This window comes from Phacochoerus africanus, chromosome 2, assembly GCF_016906955.1.
Source record: "Phacochoerus africanus isolate WHEZ1 chromosome 2, ROS_Pafr_v1, whole genome shotgun sequence".
Classification (NCBI taxonomy): Eukaryota; Metazoa; Chordata; class Mammalia; order Artiodactyla; family Suidae; genus Phacochoerus; species Phacochoerus africanus.
The window spans coordinates 252,447,602-252,475,169 of NC_062545.1; the positions used below are offsets into that span (position 1 = coordinate 252,447,602).

The window sequence follows — 27,568 nt, forward strand, 5'->3', positions numbered from 1 at the left end:
GAGTCACTGTACAGAGGAGGGCTGCCCTGGACAGCCACCGGGACCCAGGCAGACTCTGAGCCACTGAGGAATAAGCTTTGTGAACCAAGATATTGATATTCAGAGGGTTTTGGCTGGTGCAGCCTAGCCAAGGGTAATCCAACTCCCTCTGATATATTGGGGGTGTCAGGCACGCAAGTGATCAACTGGCCTCAAGACCCTCGTGGGAGCCACGTGGTTACAGATCAACTTGGGCAGATTTAAAGCCCATTTCACCACTGAAGAAAGGGCTCCACAGCATTCTACCGGGCAAAATTGTATTTGCAAATGGAATAAAAATTAACAGGCAAATCACAAAGTTGATTTTTGTAATCTGTTTCCTACTTTATTATCTATGTCATATGCTCTCCACGGCATAGACTGAAGTGAGACAAGAGAAATGGAAGTGTTTCTATGAACTGCAAAAATACTACATAAATGTAAAGTTTGGTCATTCACTCCATCACCCTGAGCCTCAGTTTTCTCACCTGCAAAATGGGATGATTAGAACACTGATTTCCCAAGGTTGCTATAATCTTTAAGTGAGACATTATGGTCTCACATTAAAGAACCCGGACCAATGGCTAGTAAGCACTAGGTGTTCAACCAATATTTGCTTCCTTTGGATATGATGTGGGCTGATTATAGGTAGAATACATAAAAGGCCATTACTTATGTGCTGAGTAACCTTTGCTAAGTTCCTGAGTTTCAGTTTCTCCATCTATAAAGTGGGGGTGATGACAACACTTACCTCATGCCATTACAGTAGGAAATAAATAAGCTACTCTATTTGGCAGAGAGAAATTGCTCAGTAGATGACAGACATTAGTCAGTTTTATTTAAAAAGTTACGACTGATTCAAAATATTTGATTTCCATAATCATACCATCATAATAAAAAAACTATCATATTTGAGTACATAATCAGCTCCAATTTAAGCAGCAGCACTGAGATTAAATAGTAGAAACCTTGGCTCATTAATGGGTCACTTGGAAAATGGATTTCTATACATTTTTCGCTTCTTTAACCATGAGATCGTCTTACAAAAATTACTTGTTTCTACCCCCCTGATTCCACAAAGTAAAAAGTCTTCAAGTACAAAGGCAGACATGAAAAAACCCATTGGATAAGCAACTAGCTAAACTTAATGTTACTTTATAAACCTTTCTAGTGTCTTTTTAAAAAAGTGGTTTTTTTTATTATACTGGAAAAGAGGTAATTTCAAAGAAGCTTTCAGACTTTCAGGAATTAAAATGGAAGTAATTTTTGAATGACAGTGTGCCCAAGGTACATACCCTGCCGCTGTGCAGCTCCACTCCATAGAAGTCGAGGGTCCGTGCTATGTTGATAAAGCAAGATTCAGCTTCTGATTGCTTTAGCCCACTAAGAAGAAGAGAGAAGATGCAGAGTTCACTCAATAAACAGAACATGAACTCCAATTTTTACAAGTACTAAACATCTAAAAAACTGGACATTACTATAGTTATTAAATGCCTTGTTAAAATAAATAAATAAGGAGTTCCTGCTGTGGCTCAGTGGATTAAGAACCGGACTAGTATCCATGAGGATGCAGGTTTGATCCCTGGCCTTGCTCAGAGGGTTAAGGACCTGGCGTTGCCGTGAGCTGCGGGGTAGGTCGCAGACGAAGCGTGGATCTGGCCTTGCTCTGGCTGTGGTGTAGGCCGGCAGCTGCAGCTCCGATTGGACCCCTAGTCTGGGAACTTCCATATGCTGCAGGTGTGGCTCTAAAAAGAAAAGCAAGAGGAAGAAAAAAAAAAAAGCCTTGTCAAAACAACTGAACCCTAAATGTTACTAAACCAGGATTTTCTTCTTGTCCACTGAATATGACTTCATCAAGCCTTCTTACTCTTTCATTAAATAGTATCTCCCATTTAATGGGTTCTTAATACCCAGAGATAAAGACTGTCACCTTCCAGAATTCCTGCCCTACTTTTTCCCAGTGGCTAAATTAGTCTGTGCTCTTTAGGTCTTTCTGCCTTTCTCTATCCTTTTAGCAGCCACCTCACACTCCAGACGTCACCCTACTATTTTAGGATGCTGGCTCCTGCCTGGGGAGCAATTCTGGGTGAAAGGATTGGCGGTGCCTTTTTGAAGGGACCCTGGCTGCTTGGGCCTTTGTTTTTATGGCTTTTCTGAGAATGGGAGGCCCCTTTAGAGACTGGGCCTTCTCGGGCAGCGTGGTCCTTATTTGACATGAACTGAACAGAGCCCTTGTGGCTTTAAGTGAAAGGGGACAAGGGAAGTGGAGGCCAGAACAGACAGAATTTGCTGGAGTGGAGGCTTGGCCCGAGGCAGCTGTGGAAGGCTGGTGCTTCCTTCTGGAAGGAAGGCAGCCTTGGGGTTCCCAGACTGAACCCAGAGAGAGCTCCGCATGGACGTCCATCTGCCTGTCTATTCAACAGCACCTGAAGGAATGGTCACTGCATTAAATGCGGGAACCTGTTAAAAGGTTTGTCTGCTAGAGTCAATCTGCAGGGCAGTCACATTTAAAATGGGTATTTCCTTCAGGAATTAACAGATTTCAATGATATCCTGAAAGGGAACATAGTCAATCATCCTGGATTCTCACCGGATTTCACGCTTTACAGAAAGGCTAGTGATGCCAAATATATCTGCCATCATAAAAGCTCAAAGGTTCACAAACCCCCGACATCTTGAAAGAGGATTCATGAGCAAAAGCAAGAGGAGACGACATCAAACACAAGAGGATAGGAGATCTGACAGTGCCCACCCTGAGTTCCCAAAGTAGGCCACCTGGCCCTCCTCTCACCTGTGCTGCTCATGCAGCGACTCCACCTTTGTTAAAAAGTCATCGTTCTGATCCGGTATGAACTGACTATCAGAAAGATAGCCTGGAGGATGAATGGAAGAATCATGGTCTCCAAAATGAGCTGTCAAGACAGAATTGGGGGGAAAGCACCTTTTTCAATATGGTCTATATTTACAGCACCTGCAGCATCGCAAGAAAAACATTAATAGGAGAAACTCTCCCGAGACATTCTGGCCACCACCTGAACCTGAGCTTCTTGTAGCTCCAGAGTCCACCTTTGTCACCTGAAGCTTCACCAGAGATCAAGGACCATCATGCATGCTCCAGCGGGATCCTCTCTCCCCAAGGGCACACCAGGAGGAAACAGGGTGGCCTATTCCAACCTAGGTCCTATTCTAATCCCACACCTGGTTCCATACTCTATGGTCAGGATAGCATTTGTGCTCATACCCCTGGATACAGAAAAACAAGAGAAATCACTCAGAAAAATGCCATGCGCCTATGGCGGGTACTGTGCTGGCTCACTCTACAGTACTCCAAGGTTATTACAACACTGGACTACCGGCTCTAAAAAAAAAAAAAAAAAAGGATATGGGCAGAAGAGAGGTCACCATGACCCAACCACAGTCTGCATCTTGACCTATTTCCCTGGCATTCAGGGAAGTATGGGAGAAAGGGAACCAAGGATGTGTTCAGAGGCCACTTTGTGTGTGTGTGTGTGTGTGTGTGTGTGTGTGTGTGTGTGGAGGGGGGGATGGGAATGCACAAGGCTGAAGAGTCTGGAGTCAGGGAAATCATGCTGGGGGCCTGCAACTGCAGAAGGATAAGAAGAGGAGGGCTTTCAGAGGGACTCTCAGGCTGGTCCCTGGTCCTTCTCTTTTGACATCTGGGACTGCCATCTGCAGGCATGACTCATTTGATGTGTATGATGTGACAGGTATCCCTGAGAATTGTGCAGTGCCCAACGTGTACAAGTGCACCTAGCTACCCTAAGGACTCAAACCACCTGCGTATCTGGATTCCTGAGGAGACTAAGAAAAAGGACCCAAGGTGGGCAGCCAAGAATCTAGCTTGTGGAACCCAAGGATTCTTGCTATCCTTCTCCAAGACTGCTTTTCCATCTGCTATAAAAACTGGAGTGAGGTACCACCTTACACCAGCCAGAATGGCCATCATCCAAAAGTCTACAAACAGTAAGTGCTGGAGAGGGTGTGGAAGAAAAAGGAACCCTATTACACTGTTTGTTGATGGGACTGTAAATTGGTGCAACCACTGTGGAAAACAGTATGGAGAGTCCTCAGAAAACTAAAAACAGAACTACCATTTGATCCAGAAATCCCATTCTTGGGCATCCATCCAGAGAAAACCATGACTTGAAAAGACACATGTACTCCAATGTTCACTGCAGCACTATATACAATAGACAAGACATGGAAACAACCTAAATGTCCATCGACAAAGGAGTGGATAAAGAAGATGTGGTACATATACACAATGGAATATTACTTAGCCACTAAAAGAAACGAAATAATGGCATTTTTAGCAACATGGATGGACCTAGAAATTATGCTAAGTGAAGTCAGTCAGTCAGTGAGACACCAACATCAAATGCTTTCACTGACATGTGGAATCTAAAAAAGGACACAATGAACTTCTTTGCAGAACAGATAATGACTCACAGACTTTGAAAAACTTATGGTTTCCAAAGGAGACAGGTTGGGGGGTGGGGGGATGCGCTGGGGGTTTGGGATGGAAATGCCATAAAATTGGGTTGTGATGATCATTGTACAACTATAAATGTAATAAATTCACTGAGTAATATAAAAAAACTGGAGAGAGGCAGACAATTTCTAGCTCTGGTGTGCACTTAATCTAGTATTGTTTTCTTGACAAATTAAAAAAAAAAACCCTATTCCATCTTTTTCTTGAAATGTAACCTTGATCTTTCCAAAAGTTTTAATAAATTCTTCCTGCAGTTGGCTTCAATGCCAGGAAGCTTTCCAAGGACTCCTGATTGTTTCAGTATCCACTCAAAACAGAAGATTTCTGAATCAAACAACTCCTTCTCTGTCTCAAGGACAGGGGTTGGGAAAAGCCTCCGTGATGCTTTATGTCCAATCCCAGAAGGAAAGGACATGAGTGAGGTGGCTGCTGCTCAGGTGAATTTCATCCTGAAGTTGAAAAGTCAGAGGCAAGGGGATCTTTCTTGACATCCACTTGGCCTGGCTTGCCTTCAACTGCCATCATACACAAGCGCTGCTCCCTGAGATTCACACTGTACAGAAGGGATCTGTGTCCTCCTTACACTGTTCCTTGAGGGCTGGGAGCGGGTCAGACTCATCTTGAAGGCCTAGCATGAGGCGTGGCACACAAGAGGTGACCTGTGCAGAGGCTATTGCCAAGTTCAATTCTGGAAGGGGAAAAGGGCAGAAAGCCAAGTGAGCAACGCAGGCAGACTTGGTCAAGGGTAGACCACAGGCCATGAAGGCCAGCCAAATGCGTGTGGCTAAGCTGTGGACAGGAGTGTCAAGGCTATGTGATGTAAGCACAAGTGTGGCTCGTACGTGAGTCTGTGCATGAAGTGTATGACAGTGAATTTACGGGAAGTAATTTAGATGCCCTGATGCTGTTTCCCCAGTGAAGAAAGCTCAAGAAAACCTTGAGACTCGCCTCATCCAAACCCACACGGTAAGGGGGAAGAAACTTGAGGTCCAGAGATGAGAACGGGTCTACCCCATCACAGAGCCACTTTTAAGCAGTCAACACCAGAACCCAGCTGTGGCTCCTACCATTCCACCAGCCTGGCTGCCAGGCCTGCGAGCTGCTGCTGGATGTGCGCCAAGGACAGCGGCCATGTCCCCAGAGAGCCGCCAACCAAATGCTGCCAGTGACTTTCCTGACCTCAAGGCAGAGTCCTATTCAACGTTGGTCTCATCAGCTCATGGAGAGCCTCTTGGATCTTGATTTGGTCATCCAGCACATCAATGAACAGTCCCAACCCGTGCCTTTCTGCACACAGGAACAGCAAGCAAGGTTCTCACTTTCGTCAAGTCACTGACAAATGTCTGAACTTAACGCATGACCAATGCAGTTTCCCCATAGGATGGGTTCCTCTTGCAGGCTTAGTCAGCTGTGCAATGTCCTGGGCTAACCAGTAGGGGGAAACAAAGTTAAAGTCTTTGGAAACCATCTGTGAAGCACGGGGCCGTTTCGACCTTGAATTCAGTGATCAAGGACATCATCCCACTAGATGCTCTTGACAGCCTAGTGAAAGGCATTAGGTTTTTGCCCCCATTAAACAGAGAAGGGGACTGAGACTCAAGGAAGGGAACGATGGGCACACTGCTGCTCAGGCTGGTAACTTGGGGCCGAGACTCTGATCACAGTCCATATGCTTCATCTACTTACCACACGCCCTAAATGTCCCCTGTGTTGTGGGGAAGCAACACATGTGAAAGCTCACTATAGGAGAAAGAGAAGGAAATAAAAACTTAACTGGGAAACCCATGCATTCTTCTGGCTAGCATTTTATGTTTGGGGGGAAAGAGAGCATATCCCAGGTGCTCCGATGTATGGCATGCCAAGCTGTTCTGCTGGGAAAGCCCTTTACTTGCTATTCATCCAACCCCAACTTGATCTTGCAGGGTCTTCTCAGGGGTCATCCCTAGGAAGCTTTTCCACACTGCCTCCTCTTTCCCCACCCTCAGGAGAACAAGGTGCATCCTCTATGCTGTTCCTACCGCCAGCATCAGCTGGTCCATCTCTGCACCTGCCCCCCCACCAGGCTGCAGACCCCTTGAGGGGAACAGCTGAACTCTGTCAGTGCAACCCGAGGCTACTGCGGAATCCACGCATGGCACAGGTTCAGAGGACGTGACAGGGTCTGTATTTTCAAAAACTTCATTCTGTGACCTTCAGAGACCCTTGCCAGGCCACCAGCAATCTCCTCCCATCAAGTTCTTTCAGGTTCTGTACCCGCAGGTCACTTTACTTTTTATCTAGTAAGGAAACGTGCTTTTGATTGGCTGATTGGCTGACCACTGGGAGGCTTGTCTTCATATCAGCTGTCCCTTTGGGACAATCTGGCAAAGCATATGAGATAAAATTTAGGCTTACTGTTGGCTCCAGTAATTTCATATCCAAGAATTTAATCTTATAGAAATGTATGCACAGAAGTATGGAAAAATATGTGTATGTATCTATCTAATGAGGGTGGAGGAATAAGAAACTTGAACTTAAAACTGCTCGCCTGAGAACATATACTGTTATTAGCATGACGGTCACGCTAATATTTCCAGGGCAGCTAGTCCGGACTTTTTAGGTGCTCATAGTTTTCTCCTGTCCCCATTCTATCAGTTCTTTGCTGAAGGTAAGCTGACTACTGAAGCTTTGAATTTTTATTTGATGCTCTATTACAAAGAGTTTGTTTACAACAGGCTGGTTGATAGACAGCTTTCTTCTGGGCAGACAGGAAAATACAGTATGAGTTAAATACTACTTGCCAGGCACTATTCTAAGAGCTTTATGTATATTCAGGCATTTCATCTTCATTATAACCTCATGAAGTAGATACTGTTATCATTCCCCCCTGGACAGATGAAGCTGAGGCCTGAAGAGGCTGGAGATCATGAAGCTTTAAGTGGAAGGGAGAAGACCCAGGGGATCTGGCTCTAGCCTGTGTTCTCACTCACTCGGTTACTAGTAATGGTCCAGCTCTAGAGAGCATCTAGTTTTCAACTTCAGAGGTGATTTTTGAACCAAGCTGTCATAATCACCATCATCGCCTTCATCTTACAGGTGAGAAAGCTGAGATTCAGGGAGGTGACAGCACATTAGAAGTAGATGGAGCGCCAGATTTAAATGGAGTCTGGGAATTCCCATTGCAGCTCAACAGTAAATGAATCTGATAGCATCCATGAGGATGTAGGTTCAATCCCTGGCTTTGCTCAGTGGGTTAAGGATCCTGCATTGCTGTGGCTATGGTGTAGGCCAGTGGCTATAGCTCCGATTCGACCCCTAGCCTGGGAACCTCCATATGCCACGGATGCGGCCCTAAAAAGAATAAATGAATGAATGAATGAATGAGTGTCACTGCATCCAAAGCAACACGCTTCCTGGTCTTCCCGCCCTTCAAACCCTAAGCTCTAGCTGTGAGCCCCCAACCTGCTCTGAGATGTGGGCAAACCCAGTCTCCTCAGCTGGTCAGTCTGGCAGAGATGGAGTCCACTGGGTCCAGTGACCATAAGAATACAGGCTGACTGGTGACTGTGCTGTTTCCCATGTGGACCTGGCTGGGTCTGTTCTAGGGCTGTGGTTGGGGGAGAGGAACTTTCATCCGCCCAGGCTCAACCCTATGCCACCTCTTCTACGTCTCCCAGGGGGAAAGGAAGTGCGGGCTATGTGGGGAGATGGACACCAAGTCTGGCCTCACTAGTGAGCACAGTCACGGCTACCAGCCTCTCTTCTGCTTCCTGGTATCGTTCTCTCCCATGTCTGGTCTTTGCGGTTGGGGAGGCAGACCTAAGGCCACCTCAGGGGTCCCCATCAGCCCTCTCTTGCTTTTTGCCTCTTCTGAGAGCAAGGCAGGGTGAGCAGCTCAGCCAGTGCCTGCCGAGGCCGGTCTGCCCTGCCCTCTAAACTCCCCACCACGCAGTCAGCCAAGAGGGGAACAGGCCCAGGTGGCCTGGGCTCATGGGAAGGTGGAGGGGCCTTCAAGCTACCCTGCAGCCCTATACAAGGTCCAGCTGGTTACTGCACTGGCCCCACATAGCCAGCCAAGGACCAAGTAGTAGTTCATCTTCCACCTGGCTGTGCCCCTTCCCTCGCACACACCCAGCATCTAGCACAGGCCCTACATGGAAAAGAAGCTCAATCATCTTTTTTCTGTTTTGTTTTTGCTCTTGTTTTCTTTTTTTTTTTTTTGTCTGTACCTGAAGCATGTGGAGGTTCCCGTGCCAGGGATGGAACCTGTGCCACAGCAGCAACCCAATCTACTGCAGTGACAATACCGGATCCAACTGAGCCACAAGGGAACTCCTGATCCACGATGTTTTGCTGATTGAATAAGTGGATTCCTACCTGATGAAAAATTCCACCTGGACGTTCCATCCCACATGGCAGCCCGGAGCCACATGTGGCTACTTAGCATCTGACATGAGGCCAAGTCCAAACTGCGATGTGCTGGAAGTGTATGATCTGGGCTGGTTTCCAAAGACTTAGCACGAAAAAAATGTAAACTGTCTTAATTTTTTACATGGATCACACATTAAAATAACGTTTGGGGAGTTCTCTTGTGGTGCGGTAGGTTAAAGATCCAATGTTTGGTCACTGACCCGTGGTGGGGCTTGATTCCTGGCTGGGGAATTTCCACATGCTGTGGGTACGGCCAAAAACAAAACAACAAAAACAAACAAACCTCTACCCCCCACATTCTGAATATTCTGAGCAAAATAAAATATGTTAACTAATATGACCCATTTTACTTTCATATGGCTACCAGAAAACTTGAAACTACACAGGCAGCTCCCGTTCTGTGTCTATGGGCTCTAGGCTACTCTCTAACCCATCACTCTACTGAAATGGAAAACAAATTCCTACGATCCCAGCAGTATCTTAGAGTAGCAGGAACAAGCAGCGGGAGTGACCTCCAGCAAATTCCTGAACCTGTCTAGGTCTTGGTTTCCACGTCTACAAGAGGGGACCGGGAGAAATATCTGCCCCCACTGGGATTCGTTATAGAGTCAAATCCAATTGCGAATGAGGCCTCTGGAGAATGTAACATGTGATGAGTGTCTTTGCTTTGTGGGCTCCCCTGGGAGAAAATCCCGCTTTGCCTAAGGCAACATCCCTGAGGCGGAAGAGAGGAAGTCAGGATGAAAGAGCAACTATCCAGACAGACAGACATACTGCCAGAAAAGATTCCTGTCCTGGGGAAGAGGGTGAAGAGACTTGGTCAAACAGGGGGAGCCGGTGAGTTTCTTGATACACGGGTCAGAGCAACCTGTCCATCTGTGAAACGCTCCTTTGTGACTTACATTGTACTGCATAAGATGCTAGAACCACCGCTGAGTTAAGAGGGCAGGTTAACCTGTCAGGAGAAAAACACGTTAGGAAAGTCGCAACAACCCACAACAGCCTCACACACACATCGATCATGGGTAACATGCATTTTTTTTGTGGATTAACCACTAAAAAATATCACAGATACTAGGAAAGAATTTTATACCAACTCAAATGGCAAAGATAAATGTAACACATTAAAGAGTTTTTGAAAATTTTTTTCTTTTTTTTGCCTTTTAGGGCTGGACCTGTAGCATACGGAAGTTCCTGGGCTAGGGGTTGAATCAGAGCTACAGCTGCGGGCCTATGCCACAGCCACAGCCACAGCCACATGAGATCCCAGGCACGTCTGCGACCTACACCACAGCTCACGGCAACGCCAGATCCTGACCCCACTGAGCAAGGCCTGGGATCAAACCCGCATCTTCATGGATACTAGTCGGGTTTGTTTCCGCTGAGACACAATGGGAACTTGAAGAGTTTTTGAAATTAAGAGAGAACGTTTCCATATTTAAAATAATACCTATGAATACAAATACCAGAAGCTACAGGTCTAATGTTCACCAGGGTCTGGCTGGTCAAGAAAGGGCAGGCTCGTGTCACTAAGAGGACAAGTGAGAAAAGTGCACTCTTAGATCAAGAGGGCAGGCAGCTTTCGTCTCTTTCTGGTAAAGAGGTGAGACTTCCCTAGGGCTAACTGAATTCTTGAGTTCTGCTGACTCTGCTTCCTAATTACTGGCTTTCTAGAAGGGTGACATCCTCTTAGAAGGAAAACATAGGAAAGTATTCTGGATTTTAAAGCTCCGGTGAGCTTTATATCACCTAATTAAATTAGTTACAATGCCTTAAGATTCCTAAATCTATTCACCCTCCTGAAACGTTCCCTCTAGAGGAAATGGTCTGTCCACCTCTTACTTTCCTGCCGCCCCCCTGGAAACTCGTGACCCCAAGGCTCCACTTGTTCTCCATCTTTCCTCTTAAGCTCACCGCCTTCCCAAACACCCTGCTTGGACCACCTCTGCCTCGACCATATTCTGAATCATCTGGCTGCTCCCCTCTCTCCATTCAACCAGGGATTTCACGGTCTGCCTAGGAGCTCGGCCAGCAGATCTAGGGCAGGGATTGCTGCCAGGTGGAGGAACACACAGGGAAAAGGCTGAAGAGAAGCAGCAGGAGTGAGGGCTTGCTGGGCCGGGGTGGGCGGGGCGGGGAGGGACGGGACCACAGATTTTAAAAGTGTTCTTCCCAGCAACCCTGTGGGACGTGGAGAAAACATGCAGTTTCCATGGCAACCCATGAAGTTCCCAAGATATGAGTCACCCCCACCTCTCTGACTAATCTGGCTGGCTCACCAGTGTTCCCCTTCCGGTCTACCGTGCTGTTTGTTGGTCCTGAAGCTGCACATGAAGATGAAGGCAGCCTTCCCTGGGGGGGGCCCCATCTTTCAGGTAACTATGTGCTCCTGCTAGGACGTCTAAAGACAGATACCCCGCCATCTCTTCAATCCTCTGGAGACCCAGACAGACCGTGGGGAGGGCACACACCAGCATTCACTTTCCCACCAAGATGGGCTTCAATGAAACCTAAGCTGGAGTCCTTGCTCCAGGAAGAGCAGGTGCATGAGGTCTGGGGAACAGCTGAGGAGAGAAGCTGAGGGGACTCAGTCTAGAGGGAAGAAAGAACCCTAGGAAGAAGCCAGAAAGAACAACATCTCCAAAGAACAGGGGAGGATGAACAAGCCAAGCCCTTCCAGATCCGGGAGCAACGCTAACCAGATCGACCGAGTCTGTCAAGAGATCCACGGCCATCAAGGGCCAGATGCCATTCTGACTCACACCCCGAGAGAGGTGAGGGCCACACACAGGCCTGACAAGGATGCCATGGATCTAAGCCAGGACGTGGCCCTTAATATATTTCTACTGATTCACGTAACACTAGCGGCATATTGTTTGGAGAGGAAAAAATCAGGATGACCAAATTCTATTATCTGGAGAGCTAGACTTAGAAGCTCCCAGGGCGGCGGGGGAGCGGGTGGTGAGGTGGGAGGCAAGGAACCTCCTCTGACCAGCACAATCAGTGCCTGCCTCATAACAGGGGCTTGCAAAATATTGTGGGGCAACAAGTCAGCATGTAGAAGAGAGAGACACAACAAGGCCTACTGCCACTGAGGGCAACCTGGACCCAGGACAGGGGTGGATAGTTCCAACCTAGAGTCACCCTGAAATATGAGAATTTCCTGCCTCAGGAAAGGGTGGGCACCTGGTTCCCAGGGGTGTTCAAGCAGAGGCCCAGAGACCCGTGGGTTGTGCTGGAGAAGAGACTCGTTCCTCCCTTCAATGGGAAGATGAGCCAAATTACAAAAACTCTCTCATGCTATGGCTGCTAAACAAACTGCCAAGTTCTGGCAATCCTTCCCTCAAGGTGGCTCTCGTTTCTAACCATTCCTCCTCCTTCCCACTCCTGCCTCCACTGCTTTGCCTCTGCATCTCTGGCTTGGACGTTGGCAAAGGCTTCCTCAAGGGCTGAGCCTTTCCTTCCATGCAGACCAAAGCCCCTCGGCCTCGTTCATCTGACATCTTTGTAGATGCTGCTCTCGTCAAAGCCCTCCTGCTTAAAAACCTTCAGCAGCACTCCTCGGGCTGCTGGATCCAGGATACGTGCCTATGTTGGACGTGAAGAGCTCCCTCTTTTGTCTCCCGCAAGGCCCCAGCACATGGTCTCTGACCGGGACTGTTGCGGGGTGGGGGGCAGGTGTCCTCACTGCCCAGGGAAACTTAACTCCTCACTTCTCTGTCAACCCTGGCTCAACAGAGCAAAGCACAAAGACACTCCCAGCCCCCACTGGCATGTGCTTCTCCTGAAACCTGTGATGGCTGTGGTCTCCGCTGCCCACATTGGTCCCAACTGCTCCATGGGCTCATTTCCCCACCCAGACTGCAAGCTCCTGCATGGAAGCACAGTGGTGGCTTCTGAAGACCCTCCCGGGTAGAAGGAAAGAGGAGATCGGGAGGTTGGGAGTGAGATGGGGCTGTTCCCACCTGCTGACCTGCTGCAGTGTCTCCTATAAGTCAGGAAAAACCCCAGATCTGGAGGAGGTGGCTCAGGGACCCCTGGCTTGGAATGTTCCCGCCCTTCCTGAGCCTCTTGGACACCCTGCAGCCACTCAGACGGTCCTGACGCACCAGAGGTGCTGGACCAATGGTGGATGCTCCTGTCTGCCAGCAACGTTCCCTGGAAGAAACCGGTCACCTCGAGGCACTAAGGGGCTTAGAGGGCACCTAGCCTGGGTCTGACTTGCCTTCCTGAACGAAGCCTGTTTTACGCTCTGGGTCTCCCCCGCCCTCCCTTTAAAGTCTCTCAGGTCTTTACCAGAAAGATAGCCGTGCCTTTTGCAATAAAATCAAAACATGATTTATGAACCCTTAGAGTCTCTGAATCCAGACCGAGCTAGAAACAGATGTCCCAAGCATAATGTTGCACAGGAAGCTGCTTTCAACATCCATTCTTTGTTTACATTTAATACTGTTACCAGAAATGCATGCTCATTCGATTAAATCGAGGAATTTGCGTAGTCTGGGGCAACTGACAGGAAAAGAAGAATGCAAAATTCTCATTACCTTCCTTCACAAATATCCATCTTCAGTTGTAAGAAATACAGATGCCTATGAAATAATTGTTTTCATTAATTCATAATACTCAAAATAAGCAAAAAAAAAAAAAATTGATGAGTCAAGGACAAGACCCACACATTTGAAAAACAAAACACATAAAACCCTATTTTTGCCACCTAAGTCTCAACGGGCAGGTGGTGGGAGGTGCTTCCAGGACAACTGAGCAGGGATGGACAGGGGAGGTTCAGCCCACTAACGGCCGGCTGGCTGGTGCCACTACCAGGGAGCGCCCCCCGCCCTGGATCTTCCCAATCAAACACGGGGTAACGAGAACATCAGGACCCACAGGCAGCCCCCGCACACCAACAGGCTGCTGTTCTGAACATGGCATTTGGACACCCACGTTCCCTCTGTGTGAAGTTACTGAGAGGAGATGGGCTGATGAAGACGCCTCCTTGGCTGGGGTGCAAACAGCCAGCTGGGCTTTCACCTGTGTCCCAGGTGAAAAAGCATACACTTCAGTCGACTACAGGCTTCCAGGCCTCCAGGCTGAATTCTGCCCTTGTCTATGAGCTCTCAGCAATGTCACCTCAAAAGCTGGGGCTTGATTTCTAGGAAGAACTTGGTGAGTTCTTGATACGTCACAGGACCCTGCATCCAGGGAGCAGGGATCAGAAGGTGTCAACAGTGCTATCTATGCAGGCTGGGAAGGGTCCCGGAGAGGGTTATATTTTAGGGACGTGGCATACATGTGACACTTGGCCTCGGGCTCCCACTCTTTTTTTTAAAGCCTGGATTCACATGGGATAGACATTCCAGCGTCTGGCCAAGATGACAAAAGGGAAACCTCTTGAAACATAATACAGATGGAGCAGAAGAGGGATAATTTGGGGGCAGGAGAGGGATAATTGCGGCAATTTAAACAAATCGGTCTCAATATTCCTTCTAATTTCTACGGTTAAAGTCAAGGGGCTGGTGGTCTGAGATGGGGCTGCTTCAGATGGTGTCACAACCTCCTGTGTGCACAGCTCTGGGCTGCGTGTGGTACTTGATAACTGATCGCCTCATTTCAACCTCATAATACCCGTGAGGTGGGTACCGCGACCTCCACTTTTTACTGATGAGAACACAGATGTTCAGATAGGTTACATGGGGAACGCTATGTCTTATTTTAACCCGGGCACTCATGCCATGAAAAAAAATCTGACTATGCCACAAATTTCTTATGGGTCTAATGACTACAAAGCTTAGGATCTGATAGTACTCTGACTATATTGTTGCCAACAACTCGGTGAACACGAAAGCACTGAGAGACAGTGGGACACACTGATTTTGCTGATCCATGCTTATTCCATACGGGAATCTCATCTTTTCCACCTAGGAGAACGCAATCAGTCCTTTCTAGTCTGTGTCTATGTTTATCCAAGCTGACATTCAACTGGAATTAAGTGTTCTCTCCTCCCATAATGCTACTGAGAGAAAGAAGAGAAGGGAGAGAATTAGAGATAATCCAGTGGTGAATCTGGACTCTCAGGGATGAACCCAACTAATCAGTAGGTCTCCCTTGGGCTGGAAAGGAGGACGTGAACCTGGAGAGACCCCCACCCATCAAATGCTTTCTTGTCATATACTTAGCAGCATTTCTGAGTCACCCTCCAGGACCTCAGCCACAAAGAGATCAGAATAGTGGAATGATGCCCCAATTTAGGAGACCCCCTAGGAATCCTGAAGGAGCCCGATTCTGAGAGTGCCCGTGCGGGACGTCTGTTTATAATGGTCTAAATTTATCAGAAACACCCATTCTGGAGGCTCACAATCAGGGAGGCAGTTAGCAATGAGAACAAAGGAAGTCATTTAGAGAGATGCTCGGTGTGCCTGACTTCAGAAAAGTAAAGATCCTTCCCGCAGTGGACCTCATCCAAGACCTCAATCCCAGGAAAAAAAAAAAAAAGTGTATGCCTCCCTGCCTAGATCCTTTGTAAACAGGAAGCAACAAACACCACCTCTATACTCCTTCTCCGACCCCTGAGAGCTAAATTTTTCTAAAGGGGAACTTACTTTTGGATAGGCTACAGAGATGGGGCTTAAAAAAAGATACAATGTGTAATACTGTACATCAACTCTACCTCAATAAAAAATAAAAATGCTATGCGCCAGGAGTAGAGGTAAAATGCTTCATTTAAGTAAAAACGAAACAAAACAGTATCTTTTGAATTAATGGTGGAACCCTGGCCCAGCCTAAGAAGTTCTGGCAGTCCTGGCTGTTCCCCAGCTGTGTAGCAGCCACAGGAGTGGGTGTTGGCATGGTTCCTGCTGCATGAAGAGAAGTCTAAAGCCTGGTACCCACATCCTGGAAGGTGACAGCTATACTTGACTCTACACTGAGGATATCACCCATCTTAAATGGGAGACGTGGTGGTGGGGGTTGGATGTCAGTCCCGACTTTTAGGAGGGGCACAAACAAACTGAATTTTATCTGGGACATATAGGTAAGAAGAAAATTTAGTCTATTATTTGTCTTGAGCCAAAAATCTGCCTCCACCCACTGGCTGTAACTCTACCACCAAGCACATCTAATTCCTTTTTCCTATGACAGCCCTTTGAAGATCTGAAGGCAGCTTTCATTTCTCTGAGTCTTCTTTCTATCCTGAACTCCCTACCTTTCCTCAGAGGTCCCTCAGATGACAGGGAGGCTCAGCAGGAAGATTCTTTCCTGTGGGTATGAAAGTGGAATCCAGCAACCACAAAGGGCCCTGGAGAGGGGCTCCTGGATTGGGCTGGTGCCAGCAGTCCCCTCCCTTAAGCACCCTGGGCAGCCACACCCCTGTGGCTCTAGTATCTCAGGGATGAGATGGGGCGATGGGTGATAACCACTGGTTCAGGCAGTGCAGCTCACACCTGGGGTGGGAACCCTGTAGTAAAATCAATGTAATGAGCCACAACTGGCATTTTGAAAGAAAGAAAGAGAAAACTTAAGCGTGGGAGTACCCGTTGTGGCTCAGCGGAAACCAATCTGACTAGCATCCATGAGGACGCAGGTTCGATCTCTGGCCTCATTCAGTGGGTGAAGGATCCGGTGTTGCCGTGAGCTGTGGTGTAAGTCGAAGACGCAGCTCGGATCTGGCCTGGCTATGGCTGTGGCGTAGACCAGGAGCTACAGCTCCCATTGGACCCCTAGCCTGGGAACTTCCATATGCCGCAGATGTGGCCCTAAAAAAAAAAAAAAAAAAAAAAAGCCCAAAAAAAGAGTGCTTTATACCTACTATTGTTTTCTGAAACATATGCTTCAGCAATTTATATATATATTTGTATCTATATATGTATATCTGTGTGATGCATTATAAAGCAAAATACACATGTACTGTGGGGTTGTGATTTAAAAAAGGCCCCCTGCTTAAACCCGTCATAACATTTTTCGAGCATCCTTTGAACAGAACCTGATATTTAGTAATAGCCTGGGGAAATCCTAGCAGGGTCATTTCAAACATATTCTCTCAGCTCTCACCACCACTTTGCGTCTGCTGGCTTAGGAGCTGACCTGCAGGGCTGAGCGTGCCTACGCCACCCCTTAGTCCACCAGCATAACAAGCTGCTACGGGGACAACTCAAAGCACCAAGTGTACTTCCCGTGGTTACCCAACGGGTCACGTGGAACATCTTACATGGGCTTAAAATTTAACTTAATGGTAAACACAAGTCAAACCTCCAATGTCTTCTATCGCAGAGAGAAAAGGTGCACAAAGAAGACGAAACAGTAACAGACTAATATTTGGCCTTTACACAGATTACAAGTTAAAATGCGATCATGTGATTACCATTTTTTAAAAAAGGAGTTCCCGTCGTGGCTCAGTGGTTAACAAATCCAACTAGGAACCATGAGGGTGCGGGTTCAATCCCCTGGCCTTGCTCAGTGGGTAAAGGATCTGGCGTTGCCATGAGCTGTGTAGGTTGCAGACACGGCTCGGATCCCATGTTGCTGTGGCTGTGGCGTAGGCCGGGGGCTACAGCTCCGATTAGACCCCTAGCCTGGGGACCTCCATGTGCCACAGGAGTGGCTCAAGACAAGACAAAAAAAAAAAAAGGAAAAAAAATACAAAACAGCACGCTCTGTCCAAGTTAATGTCACCTCCTTGGTGATGGTCTCAATGGCCACAGTGAACACAGGATGGGATTCACTAATCCTAACATTCACTGCTTTTTTTTTTTTTTTTCCTTCTGGTGGAAGAGTTTCCCTCCTGAGCTAGGAAAAATAAACGTTTCAATAATAAAAGGGCTGGACACGTTGCCTGGGGGAGGGGAAGCAGAGGCCTGGGAGAGAGTTTGCCGAATCCGTGTTCAAACAGCAACAACTTCCCCGTGCCCGCCCCTCCATTCCAAACACGGGTCCCCACCCAGAAAACCCACGTGCCAGTGAAACACCAGAGCCAGGACCCAAGCCAAGCCCAGAGGGGTAAACAAGTCTCGCAGTCCTCTCTCCCTTATCTGGTTCACAGACTGCCTGCACCGCTGATTCACGGGGCGAGAAGCTGGCCCAGGCTGCTTTCCTTTGCAGCTCCTATCAACTGGGGATCTGAGAGAAAGTTCTTGGTTCAGAGGCCCCTTGTTCTCCTAATGAGCTTAATTCCAGCCCTTCAGGGACCCTGTGCTATTTGCCCAGCAGATGACTGTCTTACAAACTCCCCACCTGCAGGAGCAGAAAATCACTGCACACTCTGAACACAGGGGCTCAATACGCAGGAGAGGCTGGTGGAGGGGAGGGGAGGGGAGGGGAGGTGGTGGGTGGCAGTGTGCGGGGAACAGCACCCAGTCAGGAGGGGAGAGGAGCCCAGAGACTGAAAACAAACTCGCCGATGAAAATGTCAATATGTGTACCCCCACTTTTTACAGGGATCGTAACTCTTGGTGCGGTTATACCCACATGAAGTGTTTGGCCACAGTGATAAAGAGTACATTGTTAGTGGTTACTCATTTTTACCGACTAAATAGAAAACTTAAAAAAAAAAATGTGATTACCTGGTTTGTTCTTGCTGCAGTGTGTTGGGGTCAGGTATAAAAAATCTTACTCGAAAATGCAGGGTACAGGGGAAACCTCCTACAACATTTTTCAAAAACAAATTACATTTTTTCCCTTTAAAGAAAAGTCAATGTACGTAAGTGGCTACTCTTTCATAAGTGACACATTTTTTTCACTAAACCACGGCTTTTTCCATCAATAAAACGACTAATTTCAAAACAGGAGTGCAGAAGTTAGTTAACTGTTCAGAAATCACCAAGTCCACAAGAAGTATGATATTTTTTTGCAACCTCAGCACAGAATGAGATATGATCTACTTCCTATTACATGTTTAACTTTGGGATGTGTTCCAACAAGGCACTCCATTATCTGTACGAGGAACTTAAAAAATCCTTACTTCAGCAGATTACACAAAACTCACAAAGAAATAATCTCTCACATACAGAATGACTTCACACTTTCCAAATGTTTGCATGTACCTTCTTAAACACTGCCATGACTAGGAGCAGGCCAGGCTCCTGTCAGCTGCACAGTTGAACCAGTACGCCAACAGCGTTGGAGACGTGTTAAATGACATGCTTTAGGTCACACAGGTGGTGACAATACCAGAAGCACAGCACGGAGCCTTTTGATTCTGCATTGCCACATTTCAAAACCATTTTTATACTGAAAGACATTTCATGCTTTTCATGCAAAATGAATTCTAAAAATGATTAATACAGTAGCAAATATTACATGGCTAATACACACAATAATGGCTTTATGCAACGATACCAAGAGTCCATTCGCTTATAAAGATAAAATTAGCACATTTCTTTTGCTGGATATGGCAAATGGGGAAGATCAGATTGTGTTGCTAAGATCCCATGCTCTTCTTCATGTCAATTTCACTCCTCTCTCTTACTCAGGGAATCTTCACTGGCCCTTTCTAGCACTTCCTTGCTCTCAGAAACTCGAGCCTTTTCCACCCTGCTCTCCTCAGTGACTGCCTACTCTACGTTAGCTCTTTCTGGGCTCTACTCTGTATTCTCAATAGTACCTTGTGTCTTTATCTCTGCCTTGTATCAAAGATTCTACTGGGGTGTATGCACCCATGAATGTACCTCTGCACGGGTACCTGGGTACGAGTGGGCGGCTCTGTAACTCAGGGAGCAGGCTGACTACCTATCCATCAGGAGATAGTTTCATCCTCCCCCCGCCTTGGGATATCCTTCTGGCTTCCCTCCCCTGCTCTGTAACTTGTTATTTCCATGTCTCAGGCAGGCCTCCTTGCCTTTCCTGATCTCCTCAGTGCACCCAGAGCATCCTAGTCTGGGCTCAGGGCTACCCCAGAATGGCCTCATCTGTTGTCTACATGCCCCCACATGGTTGGGAGCTCCTTAAGGGCAGGGTGCAGATCTGATCTGAAATTGATTCCCAGAGCTCAGCCAGGTGCCCTGCCAGAGTCCGAGCTTGGGACATGTTTGCTGAAAGAGTGGGTGAGTGAATGAATGACAGCATCTGTCCAGCCTGTGTACGCTCACTCGTCTGTCAATTCATTCCCATAAAAAGAAGTGCAGGTTCCTGTGCTCCTGGCTGCTTTCTTTCACCTCTCCCTTCCTTGCCCACAGCTTGTGAGAACCCTTGGGCGCTGATCTGGAAGCATCTCTGCTAACTCGGAAGTCAGACCGGGAGAAGCCAGCTTACTCACGTCTCCTGGACCACCTGGAATCCAGGAACCAGCTGCTGCAGGTACGCTGAGGAGTGGAGGAGAGAAACAGGCCGAGCTACACTAACACCAAGGGTTCAACTGAAATGAGAAGGTCAGACCCACCTTTGAGCTGCTTCCTGATGGGTTTGCTTGCTTCAAGCCATCTCTGTGGGGTAAGAAAACATAAGATATAAAACCAAACCTTGCAGGAGCCCAGCACGTCTTCAGGGGTGGGTACTCACGGGAGAGTCCAGGGAGTCATCGCCGTGCTGCAAGCCAAAGTATTCCTTTTCGGTCACGCCCAAATAGTTGTACGCCATGTCCAGGAGAACCTGACCAGTATCTTGTTTCTAGGGAGAAAAAAAAAAAAAAAAAACCCTGAGTGGGTAGACATTTAAAGCAAATTAAGAACTGGTGCATAAAAGTCATTTATCAGGAGCAAGAAGGTATTAAAATGTGCAGGGAGATTTTAGGCACACATGTACCCCATAGTAAGAAATGCCTTAATAAATTTCAAGTTAAGAAACCACATGGTGCATATGGAAAGTAGGGCTAAGGTAAACTATGTAAATATGGTTTAAGACACTGAGATTAATTTAATTTTCTAAGATTTCTTCCTTCCCCGTGGCTGAGATTCCCAAGTCATACTGTCTCCATTGGAAAACTCGGATATCCCAAAGACAGGAAAGTCTCCAGGACCTACCCACGGATTAGCCACAGCAAAATGCTAATCCCACATCGGTTTGTGTTGCACAGGAAGAAAACTCTACTAACAGCATGAAGGACGATGGCTGAGAACCCTCGAATGATGCCATTCAAAATGCCCTCGAAGGGACTTGGCAGGGGACACTCAGGAGGATTATCTACATCCCCAGGCCCCGTCACCTAAAGTGAGAAGCCGGTGAGGACATTCAACCACATGTCACGTCCAGAACAGGGCTTGGTGTTTACAGAGCAGGCATGGTGCTGGGCGTGGGGACAGCCGGGGAAGCAGCGACTGTAACACGGTGTGTCAAGGGCCGTGAAACACTCGAGTGCTTGGCGAACGCACGGACATGGCACAAACGGGCAACTCAGCCCAGAAAAAGGACAGCAGCCCCTGACCTGGGTCAGGGAGGTGATGGGGCTGAGAGCCACGTCTTCCCTCCTCCAGGCGCCGGAGCTAAGAAAGCACAAAGGCACAGGGTGGGGGATCCGAATTCGAATGCAACAGGCAGGCTTCTGGGGAATTCTTTGAACCAAACCATTTTAACTTCAGGGCAGTGTGAGTCAGAGACAGACCATGTAGAGACCCAGCAAAGGTGGCTTTGATGAGCACCCGAGAGCAGATAATGTACCTGAAAACAGGTCACTGTGACCAGGAGGAAGAGGATGAGATAACTGTCAGCTGTTTCTGCAGCCACTTCTCGGGCAGTCTCACCTTATCTGGCCTATAGTGTGGGAACACGAGACACGCCTCTGTCCTGAACACAGCCCCTTCCTGCCCCAGGGCCCTGGGACCCACTTCCCCTCGCTTGCCAGGTCAGCTCCCATCCCAGGGGAAATCAGGACAGGGTGGAAAGGCTGACCCGGGCCTCGTACTCCAAATCATGAGGCAGCCTCCCCGCAAATGACAATTTATTCTTGATGCAAAGAGCTATCTGCTCCCCTGTTGAAATTGTTATCTGTACGGTTTTGTATCATGTTTCACAGTATATGTTATGAGTAACTATAAGCTATTGGGCATCTACAAGGAGCCAGTCACCATACGGTGCACTTTTCACATATGATCTCCGATCTTCTTCGCAGCAATGTTCCATTGCTGTCACCACCGCCCCCTGTGCTGACAAGCAGATGACAGTCCTGGAGGCTCTGTGTCCTGTGTCATCAGCCGGTGGATGGTCTGACCAATGCTCTGCCTGCCTGACTCAGGTACGCTTGTGGCCAGAGCCTGCACGTCCGTCCCCGCCACAGGGCCATCTCCCGACTCCGGACTGCCCAGTTCACCCATCACTGTATCCACACCACTCACCCAGTTCTCCAAGGGGATTGAAGAACAGTATAATAAAGGGCAATTTTAATAAGAACAGGCTTCCCAGCCAGGCTCCTGCCCTACAGGAGGTCATCAAGATGGGCTTGCTCTGGGGGCTGAGCTTAAAAACAGCAAAGGCCTGGGCCAGCTTCCCAGAGAAGGCCCGCTCCTGGACATGAGACGGTCTGGGCTGAAGAATCTGAACGAGACGGTGCGAACTATCCCCAGGAACAGAAATAGAGCGAGGAGATTTCCTGCTGCAACCAGGCCGTTGAATTTGAGTTCAGTGCAAGTCAGCCTTGACCAGGCTGCTGGAAGCTCGGGGAGCAGCAGGGCAGGCAGCAGCGTACTGACAATGACATTCATTACTGAGGATGCCCACTGAGCGCCAGGCTCTGCACTGAGGCTTTCTTGGGGGGGTGCCTGCCTCACCAGTTTACTGGGCTCATCATTCCTCCTCCTCCTCAAAGCCCACTCTCACCTGGGACTCCCTCCTGGTCTCCTCTCAGCCCCCAGGACAGTGCTGCTTGTTCCCTACCTTCCAGCCCTCAAACACCGAACCTCATCTGCATCTTCTGTCTCTTCACTTCTCAGGTGATCCTGAAACATCATCTCTGCCTGGCAGCGCCCACGGGGAACCCCAGCCGAGACCCTTTCCTTACGCTCCTCATTTGTACACCTAGTGCCATTTCCACGTGGATGAGCAACAGGCATCTCAAACTCAAGGTGTCCAAACCAGGACCGGTTCCCCCTGCCCACAAGCCTGCTCCTCTCTCAGCTTCTCCCATTTCCATAAACTGCATCTCCATCTTGCCTGCTCCTCTGGCCAAAGACCTGGGGAGTCACCATGAGCCGTCATCGTTCACATCCCAAATCCCACTGGTGCCACCCTCAAAGTGTTTCTAGACTTGGTTTGCTCTTGGCCACGTTACCACCCTGTTCAGTGATCCTCGTCTCTCCCGCAGACTAACCGTCTCTTGGCCCTTGTCGCCTCGCCCACCCTCCTCCCCAGTCTGATAGTGACAGAGCATCCACAGTGACACTTGCATTGGATCACGTCAGGTCTCTGCCCAAACCCACCAAAGCTCTCTGCCCCGTTCAGAACTGAGCCGGTGCCCTGGGAATGACCTATGAGGCTCTGTACAACCCCCGTCCCCCCAAATGGAAAAAAGCTACAAAAGTAATAAGCAAAAACAACCCACCTATTTTATTACCGAAAAAGTTTTCGTTTCCCTTCAGACTTAAACGGAAAAGGAGGGGAAAATGAGCTCTTTGCCCCGAAATGTTTTGTTTGGTTGCGACGTAGGAAAACAACCAAGCACAACGTTATATTCTTGTCGAGGTTCTCCCTTATCTGTACCATCTGCTGTGTGCATTCCTCTGGCCTCAGGGCCACCCTGATGTGGGAGTAGGGGACAGCTTGTCAAAAGGCACATGGGTGCATGTGTCTGCTAGCTCACTTGTCCGAGCAAATGTTTTACGATATTAAGCAACTTTTGAAATAGCTGTTAGGAAAAAAACAAAACAAACAAACAAAAAAACCAAAAAAAGTCGCCTGCCATCTCTCCGACCTCATCTCTTGCTACCCAACCCCTCCCTCATTTGGCTTTAGAGGCACTGGCTTCCTGCCTGTTCCGAAACCACACAAAGGGGATGCTGCCTCAGGGCCTGTGCTCCGCTGTTTCCTCAGCCTGGAAGGCACTTCCTCCAGAGGAACTACATGGTTCCCTCCCCTTCCCTCCTTCAGGTCACCCCTGAAATGTCACTGTATGAATGATGTCCTCCCTAATTGCTTCTATAAAATGACACATGACAAACCCACCCCCATCCTGTCCTGAACGCTCCATCCTCTGCATCCTGATTTTCCTTCTAAGTACATGACGCCCCCTGGACACCCTGCACCCCTTTCCTCCCTCTAGGAGGTAAGCTTTAAAGAGGCAGGGGTTTTGCTCTGTTTTGTGCATCGCTGTGTTCTTTGTACCCAGAACAAAGGCTGGCACGTCGTAGGTACTTAGTAAACATTTGCTAAATGGACATTCACGTTCATGTCAGGAAGAAGATATATGGCTGAGGAAGAGACAGATAATGTACATCTTTTTGTTATTGCTTTGCTTTTGAGGGCCACACCCACGGCATATGGAAGTTCCCAGGCTGGGGTCTAATTGGAGCTGTAGTCACCGGCCTACACCACAGCCACAGCCACAGCCACAGGTATCTGCAACCATACACCATAGCTCACTGCAATGCCAGATCCCTGACCCACTGAGTGAGGCCAGGGATTGAACCTGAGTCCTCATGGATCCTAGTTGGATTTGTTTCCACTGAGCCACGATGGGAACTTCAGATGATATGCATCTTAATGAGGGAGCTAGGTTGGAACTAAGCTGTGAGTTTACAGCAACTGGAAGACACTTCAGGAATCTCACAGAGCACCCACCGTGCGGTGACATCGTGCAAATGCCCTCATCTCTTGCCTGCTCAGCCATCCAGGTCCACAGCAGCCACCTGGGATCAGCGGGAGGCAAACTCGTGGGTCAGGGAAGACCCCAGCAGGGGCCAGCTTTTGTTACCCTTTAAATGCCGGTGGCCTTCTCTCATCCCCCAGTTGCTCTCCCTACCCTCTCTTCTGACACCTTCCCTTGCACGCTGGCCTTTCCAGGCTGGGGCAGAGGCTGGCTGCCAGTCTGGGGTTGGAGGTGACCCCCAGGACTGGCCAGAGGCTGAAAGAGTAGGACAAAGGTCATGAATGCTGGGTGAGTGGGGTGGGTGAGGCAGCAGGGACAGCTACTATTTAAGCATCTTACTGCTGAGGTCGGACTGGAGACCGAGTTTTTAGCCTTGCCTCTGCCACAGATTGGAGGTGGGAAAAGCCAGGCCCTCTGGGAAGCTAACCATCTCACTGTCCTCCACATAGGACTCACCATTTGCCATCTGCACATTTTCTAAAAAGATTTTTATTTTATTTGTCTTTTGTCTTTTTAGGGCCACGGCTGTGGCATATGGAGGGCTCCAGGGTAGGGGTCCAATCGGAGCTGAAGCTGCTGGCCAGCCTACGCCAGAGCCACAGCAATTAGGGATCCAAGTGGGGTCTGTGACCTATACCACAGCTCACGGCAACTCGGGATCCTTAACCCACTGAGCAAGGCCAGGGATTGAACCCTCATCCTCATGGATCCTAGTTGGGTTTGTTAACCACTGTGCCATGACGGGAACTCCCACCATCTATCTGCACATTTAATGAGCACCTGCTATGTGCCAGGCCCAGGGGGAAGGACACTATGCCCGTTCTCCAGGAGCTCACAGTTGAAAGAGTGACATGTAACCTGATAAGAGTAACTACTGTTAGCGCAATGTGACAGGGGCTCTAGTAAACACATACAGGACCCCATTACTGGAGAATTAGTTCAGGAAGTCAAAGACGTCATAAAAGCAGTGACATCCAAGAATCATACAGTTCGTGTCACAAAGAAGAGGGGGAAAGACACACCAGGTAGAGGCAAGAATGTGGGCCAAGTTTTTAAGGGTATTTCCAGTTCAATCTCAACATATAAGATCTGAGATATCAAGCTTTTTTTAAAAAATTGTTTCTCTTCATTTTATAAACCAAGAGATGAAAAACATTTTTCTTTCTTTTTTTCTTTTTACAGTTGCCCCTGCAGCTTATGGAGGTTCCCAGGCTGGGGGCTGAATTGGAGCTGCAGCTGCCGGCCACAGCAACACCAGATCCAAGCTGCATCTATGACCTTACCTACACAGCTTGCAGCAATGCCAGATCCTTAACCCACCGAGCAAGGCCAGGGATCCAACCTGCATCCTCACGGATACTATGTCAGGATCTTAACCTGCTGAATCATAAAAGGAACTCTGAAAAACATTTCTCAGGGAGATAAATTCAGAAAGAAATTAAATGTGGAGAACTTACATTAACTTTAAAGGTCTGTACCAAGCCATCTAGAAAGCGGATGCTGCAGACAACTTCTGATCGAGTTTTTTCTTTGGGTAATTCTGAGGTGCGTATGTTATTAATTCTTCCACCCAACGCACGTAACCGGGAGGTCATAACTATCGCTGAATAACCTGCAACAGAAGAGACATCTGTTAGCTCTGATATGCAAATGACGGGTTCCACGTGAGTGCACATCCCTTACTCGTCTGCCTTGATCCTCACAAAACTGCCTAAGAGCGCAGATAAATGAGAGCCAGATAACAGACCATGTTTCCATTTGAGGGTTTTTTTTTGTCTTTTTTTTTTTTTAGGGACGCACCTGCAGCACATGGAGATTCCCAGGCTAGGAGTTGAATCAGAGCTGTAGCTGCCAGCCTACACTACAGCCACAGCAACGCTAGACCCGAGCTGGTCTACAACCTACACCACAGCTCATGGCAATGCTGGAGCCTTAACCCAGTGAGTGAGGCCAGGGATCGAACCTGAGCCCTCGTGGATACTAGTCAGGTTTGTTACCACTGAGCCACAGTGGGAACTCCCCATTTGAGTTCTGACTTCTAAGTGGCTTTAAACAATAGTTACTGCTCAATTATAACATGTTTATAAGGATTGTACGGCTTATTTGTGTATCTCTCTGGTCTAAATCTTCTAATTTATATTCCTGAGGCTTTTAATTTTTTATGTTTTACTATGTTTCTATATTTGTGTAATTTACCCCCTAAGGTTTTACAGAACAAAATGTGATGCAAAAATGATTTAAAATATGAAGATATTTACTGATCAATTAGACTATATTAAGAACATTGATTCATTAAAAGTCTATTGAAAAGAAAAAGCAACCCACAGAAATATTTGCAATATAGATCTATAAAGAATATATAAGGAGCTTCTACAAATCAATAAGAGGCAACAACCAAACAATTATGCAGAAAATGGGAACATTCATTGTCAAAGAATGCAAACTAAAACCTCAAAGCAACAGTACCACACCCACCCACCAGAACGGCTAACAATGAAATCTGATAAAACCAAGGGTTGGCCAAGGTGTGGAGCAGCTGGAACTCTCAGGCGCTGCTGGAAAGACTGTAAATTAGTGCAACTACTCTGGAAAACCATTTGGCAGTTATCTACTAGAGCTGAACATATGCATATTTTGTGATATAATTCCACTCCTGGGCATATTCCCAACAGAAAGTATACATTTATCCACTAAAAGGCAGGCAGAAGAATTTTCATAATAGCTCCAAACTGGAAAAGACCCAAATGCCCATCAATAGACCGGATAAACTGTGGTGCAGTCACATCATACATGACTATGCAGCCAAGGAAATAAATGAACTACTGTGACACACAATGCAAATTTCTGCAAAAGCAGCCAGACTCAGTAACTGAGGGGTGCAGTAACTGAGGGGGTGTATGGGGTTTTCT

The 27,568-nt window shown here is 47.8% G+C and overlaps 1 protein-coding gene across 3 annotated transcripts in view; it reads right to left on the reverse strand.

The window, feature by feature from the left end:
- Positions 1–27,568, reverse strand: part of PTPN3 (protein tyrosine phosphatase non-receptor type 3) — a 122,995-nt gene that overhangs the window by 57,500 nt on the left and 37,927 nt on the right. For 2 of the 3 annotated variants that reach the window (XM_047768118.1, XM_047768119.1), the window contains exons 2-9: positions 26,117–26,271; positions 20,426–20,533; positions 20,307–20,349; positions 18,493–18,571; positions 13,486–13,530; positions 9,844–9,896; positions 2,810–2,930; positions 1,314–1,401 (exon numbers count right to left, since the gene is read on the reverse strand). In XM_047768118.1, the coding sequence (XP_047624074.1) occupies positions 1,314–1,401; positions 2,810–2,930; positions 9,844–9,896; positions 13,486–13,530; positions 18,493–18,571; positions 20,307–20,349; positions 20,426–20,533; positions 26,117–26,254 (675 nt within the window). In that variant the 5' untranslated portion in view covers positions 26,255–26,271. Of the gene's footprint in view, positions 1–1,313; positions 1,402–2,809; positions 2,931–9,843; positions 9,897–13,485; positions 13,531–18,492; positions 18,572–20,306; positions 20,350–20,425; positions 20,534–26,116; positions 26,272–27,568 lie in introns of those variants that run through there. The other variant, XM_047768120.1, reaches the window with a different exon arrangement.